Consider the following 15,532-nt stretch of genomic DNA (forward strand, 5'->3'; position numbering starts at 1 on the left):
TGGCCACAGATAAAATGACGTCAAATCATGTTATATCTACCTATGCTGATCATGTCAACATAAAACTTTCAAAATCTTGGCTAGCAAGTTAGCAGTCATCATGAATCAAGTCGACAATCTACTGGCAAATAATTTTCAATCCTTGTCATATGAAGATAAATTATAGATAAAACGTATCGGTGCTCATCGGCCATTGGACATAAACATTACAAATTCAACAAGGAATCAGTGGCTAACTGCAAGCATTGCAAAGCAATCACTAGCCTGCTATTCAGTGGAGTGAATGTGTGGTCCAAGTCTGGGTTTAAGGGCCCCTTTCCAAGCTTAAAAGGATAAACATTCAACATTGGCTGTCAATTTCTGCCACGCTCAAAACAAATGGAAACTTGAAACTGGAAAATCTGACTTCAGTGAATTCAAGACAACTGGGAACTTCGGTAAAAACGAGCTTCAACTGGGAAAATGCGTTTTGAACGGTCATCCAACTCGGAATTGCAATTCGGGAACTCGGGCCTCTTCCTAGAGCTCCGACCTGAAGATCACTGACGTCATCATGATTCGACCTTGTTTCTTTCAGAGTTCCCAGTTGTCTTGAAAGCACCATAAATCCAGAGAATGCCAGACTTTGATGACGTTTGATGAGAAAATTTGCCCATGAAGGACCGCCGCGCCACCTTCCTGTTCAAGTGAGCACAACAAGTTGAGTCCAAAAATGTATTGTATGCTGCTGCATAAATGATGTAATATGCCAGGGAGATATGTATACTGTAGCTAAGGAAGTAATACTAAGTGTATGTTGTGTAGTAAGCTGTTAGTAGCCCATGTGCCTCACCCTAATAATGTGGTCTATTTTCCCCTCTTAATTTCGCCTACTGTTCTGACTTGGTGGTGCACATGTAGCCTGTAACCTGTTTTAGAGAAATGTAATCATTGAATATTGTAAGAGCTTTCATTGTCTGCTTATATGCCCCCTTTATTTATCCTACGGTTCTGACTTGGTGTACAGGGAGAACACTGTAAGAACGGCCCATGTTCTGAATTCTGTCGCTGTACATTTCAAAAGTGCTGAACAAATAGATATATTAACTACTTCTTTCTCAGCTCGCTCATTAATGTCTTAATCGAAATTACGGATTGCCTCTTATCCGCTCGTCGTCCCCTTATGCCGTAGTTTGTACATCTCAATTGTCAGTAGAAACCACATTTGTTTAAGTAAGTCAGCCATATCAGCTATGTTTTTTTAAAGGCTGTAAATGAGGCTGAATGAACTGTTTCGCTGCCAGACAAGGCTCCGCTGATAGCCAGGTGTAGCAGTGGTAAGGTGTTGGGACTCTGCTGTTGGGACTCTGCTGTTGGGACGGCTTTATGGAGGCCCTAACAGTTTGTGGGCACCGTTTGTCACAGTTATAGTGCAATTAATGTATTGTTTAGTGTTGTCTTGTGTAGTGGCTTTGCTGGCATGCATCTAAAACAAGATTTACATACTAAAATTGCCACTGCTTTTATTGTAATTTGTATTATGTATTAAACCTAGATGTTGTGTGTACAGTGCATTCGGAAAGTATTCAGACCCCTTGACTTTTTCCACATTTTGTTACGTTACAGCCTTATTCTAAAATTGATTAAATAAATAAAAATCCTCATAAATATACACACAATACCCCATAATGACAAAGTGAAAACAAGTGTTGAGAACTTTTTTGCAAATATATTACAAATATAAAACAGAAACACCTTATTTGCATAAGTATTCAGACCCTTTGCTATGAGACTCGAAATTGAGCTCAGGTGCATCCTGTTTCCATTGATCATCCTTGAGATGTTTCTACAACTTGATTGGAGTCCACCTGTGGTAAATTCAATTGATTGGACATGATTTGGAAAGGCACACACCTGTCTATATAAGGTCCCACAGATGACAATGCATGTCAGAGCAAAAACCAAGCCATGAGGACGAAGGAATTGTCCGTAGAGCTCCGAGACAGGATTGTGTCAAGGCACAGATCTGGGGAAGGGTACCGAAACATTTCTGCAGCATTGAAGATCCCCAAGAACACAGTGGCCTCCATCATTCTTCATTGGAAGAAGTTTGGAACCACCAAGACTCTTCCTAGAGCTGGCCGCCTGGCCAAACTGAGCAATCGGGGGAGAAGGGCCTTGGTCAGGGAGGTGACCAAGAACCCGATGGTCACTCTGATAGAGCTCCAGAGTTCCTCTGTGGAGATGGGAGAACCTTCCAGAAGGACAACCATCTCTGCAGCACTCCACCAATCAGGCCTTTATGGTAGAGTGGCCAGACGGAAGCCACTCCTCAGTAAAAGGCACATGACAGCCCGCTTGGAGTTTGCCAAAAGGCACCTAAAGACTCTGAGACCATGAGAAACAAGATTATCTGGTCTGATGAAACCAAGATTGAACTCTTTGGCCTGAATGCCAAGCGTCACATCTGGAGGAAACCTGGCACCATCCCTACAGTGAAGCATGGTGGTGGCAGCATCATGCTGTTGGGATGTTTTTCAGCGGCAGGGACTGGGAGACTAGTCAGGATCGAGGGAAAGATGAACAGAGCAAAGTACAGAGAGATCCTTGATGAAAACCTGCACCAAAGTGCTCAGGACCTCAGACTGTGGCGAAGGTTCACCTTCCAACAGGACAACGACCCTAAGCACACAGCCAAGACAATGCAGGAGTGGCTTCGGGACATGTCTTTGACATGTCCTTGAGTGGCCCAGCCAGAGCCCGGACTTGAACCCGATCGAAAATCTCTGGAGAGACCTGAAAATAGCTGTGCAGCGACGCTCCCCATCCGACCTGACAGAGCTTGAGAGGATCTGCAGAGAAGAATGGGAGAAACTCCCCAAATACAGGTGTGCCAAGCTTGTAGCGTCATACCCAAGAAGACTTGAGGCTGTAATCGTTGCCAAAGGTGCTTCAACAAATTACTGAGTAAAGGGTCTGAATACTTATGTAAATGTGTATTTTTCAGTTTTGTGTTTTTTATAAAAAAATGTCTTAACCTGTTTTTGCTTTGTCACTATGGGGTATTGTGTGTAGATTGATGAGGAACAAAAACCAATTTAATCAATTTTAGAATACGGCTGTAATGTAACATAATGTGGAAAAATTCAAGTGGTCTGAATACTTTCCGAATGCACTGTATGTACTGATATGGAGGTTGTGTGACGTTTTAAATGTATGTATTTCAGTCCTTGACTAATAATGTTCTGTACTATGTATTATGTCATGTTTCATGTGGACTCCAGGAAGAGTAGCTCATGCTTGTACACGGGCGGCAGGTAGCTTAGTGGGTAAGAGCGTTGTGCCAGTAACCGAAAGGTCGCTGGTTCTAATCCCCAAGCCGACTAGGTGAAAAATCTGTCGATGTGCCCTTGAGCAAGGCACTTAACCCTAATTGCTCCTGTAAGTCGCTCTGGATAAGAGCGTCTGCTAAATAACCAATTATTATTATATATTATTATGTACACCCAGAGAACAGTTTGATACACTCTAACACACAGGCTACAGTCACACTGAAACTCTCAAATCAAATCAAACCATATATCTCAGTCTCTTATACAGCCGTTTAAAGTGATTATTATTATTGAGCAACTCTTCCACACCAAGAATCCTCTGTTGTGGTAACAGTGCGCGTGCTCAGTCTCGGCAGCGTGCTTGATGGACACTCCGAGTCCAGATCCGGGAAACGAGATGAATCCGTGCCAGGTTTTGCGGTGATCTTTTTTTTAAAGCGCCTCACTTTTAAAGCTCTGAAAAACATAGGCTACTACCTATGGATGGATAGGCAGCTGATGACCAGAGGAGAATGACGCCTGAAGAACTGCTCAATCAGGGACAGTTGGATTAATGGGGGCAACTATTGTTTTGAAAATAATTTATTGAGTCAGATTTTTTTTGTGGATTTCTAGTCGGGTCCATGTCAAAATGCCATTTGCCAAACGGATCGTGGAACCCCAGTTACTGTGCAGGCATTCAGTCCCGAATGAAGAGAGTTTGGTTGTCGAGGATCTGTGTACCATCAACAATGCGGTTCTGTCCCGGACCCTACTGCAGCTCTCCGACCTAGCCCGGAACGCCTGCTCTCTATTCCAGGAGTTGGAGAACGACATCGTGTTTACCAACCAACGGGTCCGGGGACTGCAGAGTAAAGTCGGCAAACTTCAGCTGTCTATCTCTGAGTTAGACGCCAAGCAGGAGGCAGTACGTGAGTACACCACTTTCTACTACAGCTCCACTTGCTCTCCTTTAAGCCACAGCATGCCATGTGTTCTCTGCGTGCTGCGTAGCCAGCACATGGTCTTCTGATCTAAAGTCACGGAGGGAAACAGTTTGGTGCTCTAAATGTGGAAGCTGAAGCCTTGATACAGAATAGTAATCCATAGAAGACAGTTGGTTCCATCATGTCCATATTGCAACTGTATTTGTTTATTAAAAGTTTGGGTCTATGATATGGTCTATTTTTATGTGTCCCATGTGTTTCTATTCTATTCTATTCTGAGCGCAATTGATCGCCAGAGGGGCACGTTGACTGTTTAGCATTGTAGCCTAGTAGGCGATGGCACCAGTTTATTGGTCACCGGCGAGGTGTAATCGTTATTTCACAATGTTTTCATAACCAGGCTCTATCCATACATACAATGCTTGAAATCTAAATGGGACAATGGGGTTAGTTTGCTGTGCTGAATTAGGGTTAGGTCCATTGTAACATAATGAGGCCATGTGGAGGGATAGACGGCTGGAGCAGCAGATGGGAGGTTTTGTTTGTTTTGTTTATGGCCTAAGATGTATTTTTCTGTTTAATTAAAGATTAAACGTTTGATACATGTAAATGTACATTAGACTGTTTTGTCAGTCATTTCAGTCCCAATGTATTGCATTTCTTCAGTCCTCATCAACATTTCAAAGGAGGATGTAAAATAAGGGGTGTGAGGGAGTAACCAATCATTTCCCTGAGACTGGCACAGCATGATACTATTGGCTGGCTAGTTTAATTTCTACAAGCTAAAATATGCTGGGTTGTTTGGATGACCCAATGCCTGCATCCCAGCAGCTGGGTCACTTTGTTAGGCTTTCTTTAAAAAGATCAAGGTTGGGGTGTTAATGCTGGGTTATTCAGCTATGACCCAGCGGATCAGTTAATGCTGGGTTATTCAGCTATGACCCAGCGGATCAGATCAGAATGCTTGGCTTAGTAGGGGTGTGGCTTAGTAGGGGTGTGGCTTTCAGACAGTTATTTTTGGCCATCTGTGAGAGTAAATGTAATTCTGGTTAATCTGTTCTGTTGTATTGTTATCACATGTTAAGGTTGAACACTGACACTTTTGTAGCTTTAAAGGGATACTTCAGGATTGGCCCTTTATCTACTTACCCAGAGTCAGATGAACTCGTGGATACCATTTTTATGTCTCTGCATGCAGTTTGAAGGAAGTTGCTAACTAGCGCTAGCGCAACTGCTAACTAGCATTAGTACAATGACTGGAAGTCTATGGTATCTGTCATTGTGCAAACGTTAGTTAGCATTGGCTTGCGAAACTACCTTTTAACTTCCTTCATACTGGACACAGAGACATAAAAATCCCTGAAGTATCCCTTTAATGACGATTTGTATTTATTAGGGATCGCCATTATCTGTTGCCAAGGCAGCAGCTGCTCTTCCTGGGGTCCAAACATATTAAAGCACTTACATTACACATAAAACAAAAGATAAAACAGTAGATCATATAACATTATTACACCACTACATATCTACAATACAAAATGTATAATACCACCATACAACAATATCACAATGTAGTTGTGTGTAGAGTGTGTGTGTATGCGTGTGTGTGTATGCGTGTGTCTGTACCTGTGTGTGTGTCTCTTCACAGTCCCCGCTGTTCCATAAGGTGTATTTTTACCTGTTTAAAAAAAATCTGTTTCTACTGCCTGCATCAGTTACCTGATGTGGAATAGAGTTCCATGTAGTCATGGCTCTATGTAGTACTGTGCGCCTCCCATAGTCTGTTCTTGACTTGGGGACTGTGAAGAGACCTCTGGTGGCATGTCTTGTGGGGTATGCATGGGTGTCTGAGCTGTGTGCCAGTAGTTCAAACAGACACTTCCAGAACGTAGAGGCTGAGCGAGATGTCAATAAAAACAAGACGCCACAGCATCGCCACCGTCTCTTAGCTCTCACTGTCTACAGACAGACTAACCCTAACCTCTCACTGTCTACAGACAGACTAACCCTAACCTCTCACTGTCTACAGACAGACTAACCCTAACCTCTCACTGTCTACAGACAGACTAACCCTAACCTCTCACTGTCTACAGACAGACTAACCCTAACCTCTCACTGTCTACAGACAGACTAACCCTAACCTCTCACTGTCTACAGACAGACTAACCTCTCACTGTCTACAGACAGACTAACCTCTCACTGTCTACAGACAGACTAACCCTAACCTCTCACTGTCTACAGACAGACTAACCCTAACCTCTCACTGTCTACAGACAGACTAACCCTAACCTCTCACTGTCTACAGACAGACTAACCTCTCACTGTCTACAGACAGACTAACCCCAACCTCTCACTGTGTCTACAGACAGACTAACCCTAACCTCTCACTGTCTACAGACAGACTAACCTCTCACTGTCTACAGACAGACTAACCCCAACCTCTCACTGTGTCTACAGACAGACTAACCCTAACCTCTCACTGTCTACAGACAGACTAACCCTAACCTCTCACTGTCTACAGACAGACTAACCCTAACCTCTCACTGTCTACAGACAGACTAACCCTAACCTCTCACTGTCTACAGACAGACTAACCCTAACCTCTCACTGTGTCTACAGACAGACTAACCCTAACCTCTCACTGTCTACAGACAGACTAACCCTAACCTCTCACTGTCTACAGACAGACTAACCCTAACCTCTCACTGTCTACAGACAGACTAACCCTAACCTCTCACTGTCTACAGACAGACTAACCCTAACCTCTCACTGTCTACAGACAGACTAACCCTAACCTCTCACTGTCTACAGACAGACTAACCTCTCACTGTCTACAGACAGACTAACCCTAACCTCTCACTGTCTACAGACAGACTAACCCTAACCTCTCACTGTCAACAGACAGACTAACCCTAACCTCTCACTGTCTACAGACAGACTAACCTCTCACTGTCTACAGACAGACTAACCCTAACCTCTCACTGTCTACAGACAGACTAACCCTAACCTCTCACTGTCTACAGACAGACTAACCCTAACCTCTCACTGTCTACAGACAGACTAACCTCTCACTGTCTACAGACAGACTAACCCCAACCTCTCACTGTGTCTACAGACAGACTAACCCTAACCTCTCACTGTCTACAGACAGACTAACCCTAACCTCTCACTGTCTACAGACAGACTAACCCTAACCTCTCACTGTCTACAGACAGACTAACCCTAACCTCTCACTGTGTCTACAGACAGACTAACCCTAACCTCTCACTGTCTACAGACAGACTAACCCTAACCTCTCACTGTCTACAGACAGACTAACCCTAACCTCTCACTGTCTACAGACAGACTAACCCTAACCTCTCACTGTCTACAGACAGACTAACCCTAACCTCTCACTGTCTACAGACAGACTAACCCTAACCTCTCACTGTCTACAGACAGACTAACCCTAACCTCTCACTGTCTACAGACAGACTAACCTCTCACTGTCTACAGACAGACTAACCCTAACCTCTCACTGGTTGCCCTTTTCTTGTGGCAACAGCTCACAAATCTTGCTGCTGTGATGGCACACTGTGGTATTTCACCCAATAGATGTTGGATTTTATCAAAATTGGATTTGTTTTGGAATTCTTTGTGGATCTGTGTAATTTGAGGGAAATAAGTGTCATCCATTTGGCAGGAGGTTAGAAAGTGCAGCTCAGTTTCCACCTCATTTTGTGGGCAGTGAGCACATAGCCTGTTTTTCTTTGAGAGCCAGGTCTGCCTACGGTGGACTCTCTCAATAGCAAGGCCATGCTAATTGATCCTGTATTTGTATTTATTAGGGATCCCCATTAACTGCTGCAAAGGCAGCAGCTACTCTTCCTGGGGTCCAAATATATTAAAGGACTTACATTACATATAAAACAGTACATCATATAACATTATTACACCACTAAATATCCACAATACAAAATGTTCCATGTAGTCATGGCTTTACAGAGAGGGGGAAAAAAGTATTTGATCCCCTGCTGATTTTGTACATTTGCCCACTGACAAAGAAATTATCAGTCTATAATTTTAATGGTAGGTTTATTTGAACAGTGAGAAACAGAATAACAACAACAAAAATCTTGTATTAAAAATCCAGAAAAACGCACATCAACAATGTTATAAATTGATTTGCATTTTAATGAGGGAAATAAGTATTTGACCCCCTCTCAATCAGAAAGATTTCTGGCTCCCAGGTGTCTTTATACAGGTAACGAGCTGAGATTAGGAGCACACTCTTAAAGGGAGTGCTCCTAATCTCAACTTGTTACCTGTATAAAAGACACCTGTCCACAGAAGCAATCAATCAATCAGATTCCAAACTCTCCACCATGGCCAAGACCAAAGAGCTCTCCAAGGATGTCAGGGACAAGATTGTAGACCTACACAAGGCTGGAATGGGCTACAAGACCATCGCCAAGCAGCTTGGTGAGAAGGTGACAACAGTTGGTGCAATTATTCGCAAATGGAAGAAACACAAAAGAACTGTCAATCTCCCTCGGCCTGTGGCTCCATGCAAGATCTCACCTCGTGGAGTTGCAATGATCATGAGAATGGTGAGGAATCAGCCCAGAACTACACGGGAGGATCTTGTCAATGATCTCGTCAATGATCTCAAGGCAGCTGGGACCATAGTCACCAAGAAAACTATTGGTAACACACTACGCCGTGAAGGACTGAAATCCTGCAGCGCCCGCAAGATCCCCCTGCTCAAGAAAGCACATATACAGGCCCGTCTGAAGTTTGCCAATGAACGTCTGAATGATTCAGAGGAGAACTGGGTGAAAGTGTTGTGGTCAGATGAGACCAAAATTGAGCTCTTTGGCATCAACTCAACTCGCCGTGTTTGGAGGAGGAGGAATGCTGCCTATGACCCCAAGAACACCATCCCCACCGTCAAACATGGAGGTGGAAACATTATGCTTTGGGGTGTTTTTCTGCTAAGGGGACAGGACAACTTCACCACATCAAAGGGACGATGGACGGGGCCATGTACCGTCAAATCTTGGGTGAGAACCTCCTTCCCTCAGCCAGGGCATTGAAAATGGGTCGTGGATGGGTATTCCAGCATGACAATGACCCAAAACACACGACCAAGGCAACAAAGGAGTGGCTCAAGAAGAAGCACATTAAGGTCCTGGAGTGGCCTAGCCAGTCTACATAACCTTAATCCCATAGAAAATCTGTGCAGGGAGCTGAAGGTTCGAGTTGCCAAACGTCAGCCTCGAAACCTTAATGACTTGGAGAAGATCTGCAAAGAGGAGTGGGACAAAATCCCTCCTGAGATGTGTACAAACCTGGTGGCCAACTACAAGAAACATCTGACCTCTGTGATTGCTAACAAGGGTTTTGCCACCAAGTACTAAGTCATGTTTTGCAGAGGGGACAAATACTTATTTCCCTAGTTAAAAATGCAAATCAATTTATAACATTTTTGACATGCATATTTCTGGATTTTTTTTGTTATTCTGTCTCTCACTGTTCAAATAAACCTACCATTAAAATTATAGACTGATCATGTCTTTGTCAGTGGGCAAACGTACAAAATCAGCAGGGGATCAAATACTTTTTTCCCTCATTGTATGTAGTACATTTCACATTTTAGTCATTTAGCAGACGCTCTTATCCAGAGCGACTTACAGTTAGTGAGTGCATACATTTTATCAAGAGAGAAAGAAATGCTGTATGTATGCGCCTCCCATAGTCTGTTCTGGACTTGGGGACTGTGAAGAGACCTCTGGTGGCATGTCTTGTGGGGTATGCATGGGTTTCCGAGCTGTGTACTAGTATTTTAAACAGACAGCTCGGTACATTCAGCTTGTCAACACCTCTTACAAAAACAAGTAATGAAGTCAATCTCTCTTGCACTTTGAGCCATGAGAGATTGACATGCATGTCATTAATGTTAGCTCTCACTTTTAAGGGCCAGCTGTGCTGCCCTGTTCTGAGCCAATTGCAATTTTCCCAAGTCCCTCTTTGTGGCACCTGACCACACTACTGAACAGTAGTCCAGGTGTGACAAAACTAGGGCCTGTAGGACCTGCCTTGTTGATAGTGCTGTTAAGAATGCAGAGTAGCACTTTATTATAGACAGACTTCTCCCCATCCTAGCTACTGTTGTATCAATATGTTTTGACCATGACAGTTTACAATCCAGGGTTACTCCAAGCAATTTAGTCTCCTCAATTTCCACATTACTCATTACAAGATTTAGTTGAGGTTTAGGGTTTAGTGAATGATTTGTCCAAAAAACAATGCTTTTAGTTTTTGAAATATTTAGGACTAGCTTATTCCTTGCTACCCATTCCAAAGCTAACTGCAGCTCTAAGTGTTGCAGTCATTTCAGTTGCTGTAGTAGCTGATGTGTATAGTGTTGAGTAATCTGCATACATAGACACACTGGCGTTACTCAAAGCCTGTGGCATGTCGTTAGTAAAGATTGAAAAAAGTAAGGGGCCTAAACAGCTGCCCTGGGGAATTCCTGATTTTGTTTGAGAGGCTTCCATTAAAGAACACCCTCTGTGTTCTGTTAGACAGGTAACTCTTTATCCACATTATAGCAGGGGATGTAAAGCCATAACACATGTTTTTCCAGCAGCAGACAATGATCGATAATGTCAAAAGCCGCACAGAAGTCTAACAAAACAGCCGACACAATCATTTTATCATCAATTTCTCTCAGCCAATCATCAGTTATTTGTGTAAGTGCTGTGATGTTGAGTGTCCTTCCCTATAAGTGTGCTGAACGTCTGTTGTCAATTTGTTTACTGTGAAATAGCATTTTATCTGGTCAAACACAATTCTTTCCAGAAGTTTACTAAGGGTTGGTAACAGGCTGATTGGTCGGCTATTTGAGCCAGTAAAGGGGGCTTTACTAAGTCATTTAAATCACCCAGAAAATATACTTTTCTGTTGATATCACATACTGTTGAAGTCAGAAGTTTACATACACTTAGGTTGGAGTCATTAAAACTCGTTTTTCAACCACTCCACACATTTCTTCTTAATAATAATAATAATAATATGCCATTTAGCAGACGCTTTTATCCAAAGCGACTTACAGTCATGCGTGCATAAATGTTTGTGTATGGGTGGTCCCGGGGATCGAACCCACTACCTTGGCGTTTACAAGCGCCGTGCTCTACCAGCTGAGCTACAGAGGACCACAAACTATGGTTTTGGCAAGTCGGTTAGGACATCTACTTTGTTGGAAAAATTACTTGTGTCATGAACAATTGTTTACAGACAGATTATTTAACTTATAATTCACTGTATCACAATTCCAGTGGGTCAGAAGTTTACATACACTAAATTGACTGTGCCTTTAAACAGCTTGTAAAATTCCAGAAAATGATGTCAATGCTTTAGAAGCTTCTGATAGGCTAATTGACATTATTTGAGTCAATTGGAGGTGTACCTGTGGATGTATTTCAAGGCCTACCTTCAAACTCAGTGCCTATTTGCTTGACATCATGGGAAAATCAAATGAAATCATCCAAGACCTCAGAAAAAAATGTGTAGACCTCCACAAGTCTGGTTCATCCTTGGGAGCAATTTCCAAACGCCTGAAGGTAACATGTTCATCTGTACAAAGAATAGTACGCAAGTATAAACACCATGGGACCATGCAGCCGTCATACTGCTCAGGAAGGAGACGCGTTCTGTCTCTTACAGATGAACGTACTTTGGTGCGAAAAGTGCAAATCAATCCCAGAACAACAGCAAAGGACATTGTGAAGATGCTGGAGGAAACGGGTACAAAAGTATCTATATCCACAGTAAAACTAGTCCTATATCGACATAACCTGAAAGGCCGCTCAGCAAAGAAGAAGCCACTGCTCCAAAACCACCATAAAAAAGCCAGACTACGGTTTGCAACTGCACATAGGGACAAAGATGTTACTTTTTGGAGAAATGTCCTCTGGTCTGGTGAAACAAAAATAGAACTGTTTGGCATAATGACCATCGTTATGTTTGGAGGAAAAAGGGGTGGCTTGCAAGCCGACGAACACCATCCCAAACGTGAAGCACGGGGGTGGCAGCATCATGCTGTGGGGGTGCTTTGCTGTAGGAGGGACTGGTGCACTTCACAAAATAGATGGCATCATGAGGAAGGAAAATTATGTGGATATATTGAAGCAACATCTCAAGACATAATTCAGGAAGTTAAATCTTGGTCGCAAATGGGTCTTCCAAATGGTCAATGACCCCAAGCATACTTCCAATGTTGTGACAAAATGGTTTAAGGGCAACAAAGTCAAGGTATTGGAGTGGCCATCACAAAGCCCTGACCTCAATCCTATAGAAAATGTGTGGGCAGAACTGAAAAAGCGTGTGCGAGCAAGGAGGCCTACAAACCTGACACAGTTACACCAGCTCTGTCAGGAGGAATGGGCCAAAATTCACCCAACTTATTGTGGGAAGCTTGTGGAAGGCTACCCAAAACGTTTGACCCAAGTTAAACAATTTAAAGGCAATGCTACCAAATACTAATTGAGTGTATGTAAACTTCTGACCCACTGGGAATGTTATGAAATATATTAAAGCTGAAATAAATAATTCTCTCATTATTCTAACATTTCACATTCTTAAAATAAAGTGGTGCTCCTAACTGACCTAAAACAGGGAATATTTACTAGGGTTAAATGTCAGGAATTGTGATAAACTGAGTTTAAATGTATTTGGCTAAGGTGTATGTAAACTTCCGACTTCAACCATTACACACATTATCCAGATACTGACTGTTAGCACTTGGTGGTCTATAGCAGCTTCCCACAATAATGGGTTTTAGGTGAGGCAGATGAACCTGTAGCCATATTACTTCAACAGTATTTAACATTAGATCGTCTCTAAGCTTTACAGGAATGTGGTTCTGAATATAAACCGCAACACCGCCCCCCATTGGCATTTCTGTATTTTCTGTAGATGTTATAACCATGTATTGCTACCACTGTATCAAAGGTATTATCTAAGTGAGTTTCAGAGAGAGTCAGAATATGAATGTAATCTGTTACAAGCAAGTTATTGACTTCATGAACCTTGTTTCTCAGGCTGCATATGTTATAATGGGCTATTGTTAGCACTTTTCTGGGTTGCTTGATTGTTTTAAATGCTTTACTGGGAAGCTTATCAGAAGTAGACTTGCTCATGTTATTTATATTGGATCTGATAGTGCAGGATGAGCTGTACACAATGGTCTTCCTACTAGGGCACACTGCCTCAGTGCTAACAGTGTAACTCTGGTTCATAGGCTCATGATTACTGCATACAATAGCTGTAGGATCAACAGAGGTATTCAGGGCAGTTATGGGGAAATAATTTAAGTTACTTAAATTGTTTCTGCCAACACCCCTAGGATAATGTACATTTGCTGCAGCATTATGACGACTCATTGTCACAATGGTAGGGATTAACTGAGCTGGTCTTGGGTCATTGATAAGTCATTGTTTCAACGCAGCCTTGAAATGCGTGGACAGAGTCCAGGAGCCAAGATGATTTGGAAGGACTCCGTCATTCCTGTCGAGTATCTTCTGTTTCCCGACGGTGTCCAAGTTATCTATAAAAGTGATTTCCAACAGAGCTACAGTAATCTTCTAGCCAGGTGTGTAATGCCAGTAGCCTGCTGAATCTCTCACACCCGCGGCCTAACGATGGTACTGGACCTGAAATGATTGGCGCCGCTTTTTTTTCTTCTTCTAATGCAATGGACTAAGATACAGTAGAATATTATAAAATAGAATGCAGTATATACATATGAGATGAGTAGTGCAAGATATGTAAACATTATTAAAGTGACTAGTGTTCCATTTCTTAAAGTGGCCAGTGATTTCAATAGGCAGCAGCAGCCTCTAATGTGCTAGTGATAGCTATTTAACAGTCTGTTGGCCTTGAGATAGAAGCTGTTTTTCATTTTATCGGTCCCAGCTTTGATGCACCTGTACTGACCTCGCCTTCTGGATGATAGCGGGGTGAACAGGCAGTGACTCGGGTGGTTGATGTCCTTGATGATCTTTTTGGCCTTCCTGTGACATCGGGTGCTGTAGGTGTCCTGGAGGGCGGGTAGTTTGCCCCCAGTAATGCATTCGGCAGACCGCACCACCCTCTGGAGAGCCCTGCGGTTGCGGGTGGTGCAGTTGCCGTACCAGGCGGTGATACAGCCTGACAGGATGCTCTCAATTGTGAATCTGTAAAAGTTTGTGAGGGTTTTAGGTGCCAAGCAACATTTATTCAGCCTCCTGAGGTTGAAGAGGCTCTGTTGCACCTTCTTCACCACACTGTCTGCGTGTGTGGACCACCTTCTCCACTGCGGTCCCGTCGATGTGGATAGGGGGGTGCACCCTCTGCTGTTTCCTGAAGTCCACGATCATCTCCTTTGTTTTGTTGACGTTGAGTGAGAGGTTATTTTCCTGGCACCACACTCCCAGAGCCCTCACCTCCTCCCTGTAGGCGGTCTCGTCATTGTTGGTAATTAAGCCTACTACTGTTGTGTCGTCTGCAAACTTGATGATTGAGTTGGAGGCGTACTTGGCCATGCAGTCATGGGTGAACAGGGAGTACAGGAGGGGGCTGAGTACGCACCCTTGTGGGGCCCCAGTGTTGAGGATCAGCGAAGTGGAGATGTTGTTTCCTACCTTCACCACCATAGGCACATGATTACTGCGTAAATAGCTGTAGGATCAGCAGAGGCATTCAGGGCACTGGGGCATGGGAGCAGGGGGAGCAGGGGGGCAGGAGGGCAGAAAGCTGGGGGGCAGGGGAGCAGAAAGCTAGGGGGCAGGGGAACAGAAAGCTAGGGGAGCAGGGGAGCGGAAAGCTAGGGGGCAGGGTAGCAGAAAGCTAGGGGGCAGGGGAGCAGGGGAGCAGAAAGCTAGGGGGCAGGGTAGCAGAAAGCTAGGGGGCAGGGGAGCAGAAAGCTAGGGGGCAGGGGAGCAGGGGAGCAGAAAGCTAGGGGGCAGGGGAACAGAAAGCTAGGGGAGCAGGAGAACAGAAAGCTAGGGGAGCAGGGGAGCGGAAAGCTAGGGGGCAGGGTAGCAGAAAGCTAGGGGGCAGGGGAGCAGGGGAGCAGAAAGCTAGGGGGCAGGGTAGCAGAAAGCTAGGGGGCAGGGTAGCAGAAAGCTAGGGGGCAGGGGAGCAGAAAGCTAGGGAGCAGAAAGCTAGGGGGCAGGGGAGCAGAAAGCTAGGGGGCAGGGGAGCAGAAAGCTAGGGGGCAGGGTAGCAGGGGATTAGGTGGGCAGGGGGGCAGAAAGCTAGGGGGCAGGGTAG

General features: G+C 44.0%; 1 protein-coding gene across 1 annotated transcript in view; it reads left to right on the forward strand.

The window, feature by feature from the left end:
* Positions 1-3,942: 3,942 nt before the first annotated feature.
* Positions 3,943-15,532, forward strand: part of nhsa (Nance-Horan syndrome a (congenital cataracts and dental anomalies)) — a gene marked incomplete at its 5' end in the record, with an annotated part of 194,478 nt that continues 182,888 nt past the window's right edge. The window contains one exon of the mRNA XM_084198091.1: positions 3,943-4,222. Within this exon, the coding sequence (XP_084054217.1) occupies positions 3,943-4,222 (280 nt within the window). The remainder of the gene's footprint in view (positions 4,223-15,532) is intronic.

This window comes from Coregonus lavaretus (assembly GCF_964263955.1).
Source record: "Coregonus lavaretus genome assembly, contig: HAP1_SCAFFOLD_365, whole genome shotgun sequence".
NCBI lineage: Eukaryota > Metazoa > Chordata > Actinopteri > Salmoniformes > Salmonidae > Coregonus > Coregonus lavaretus.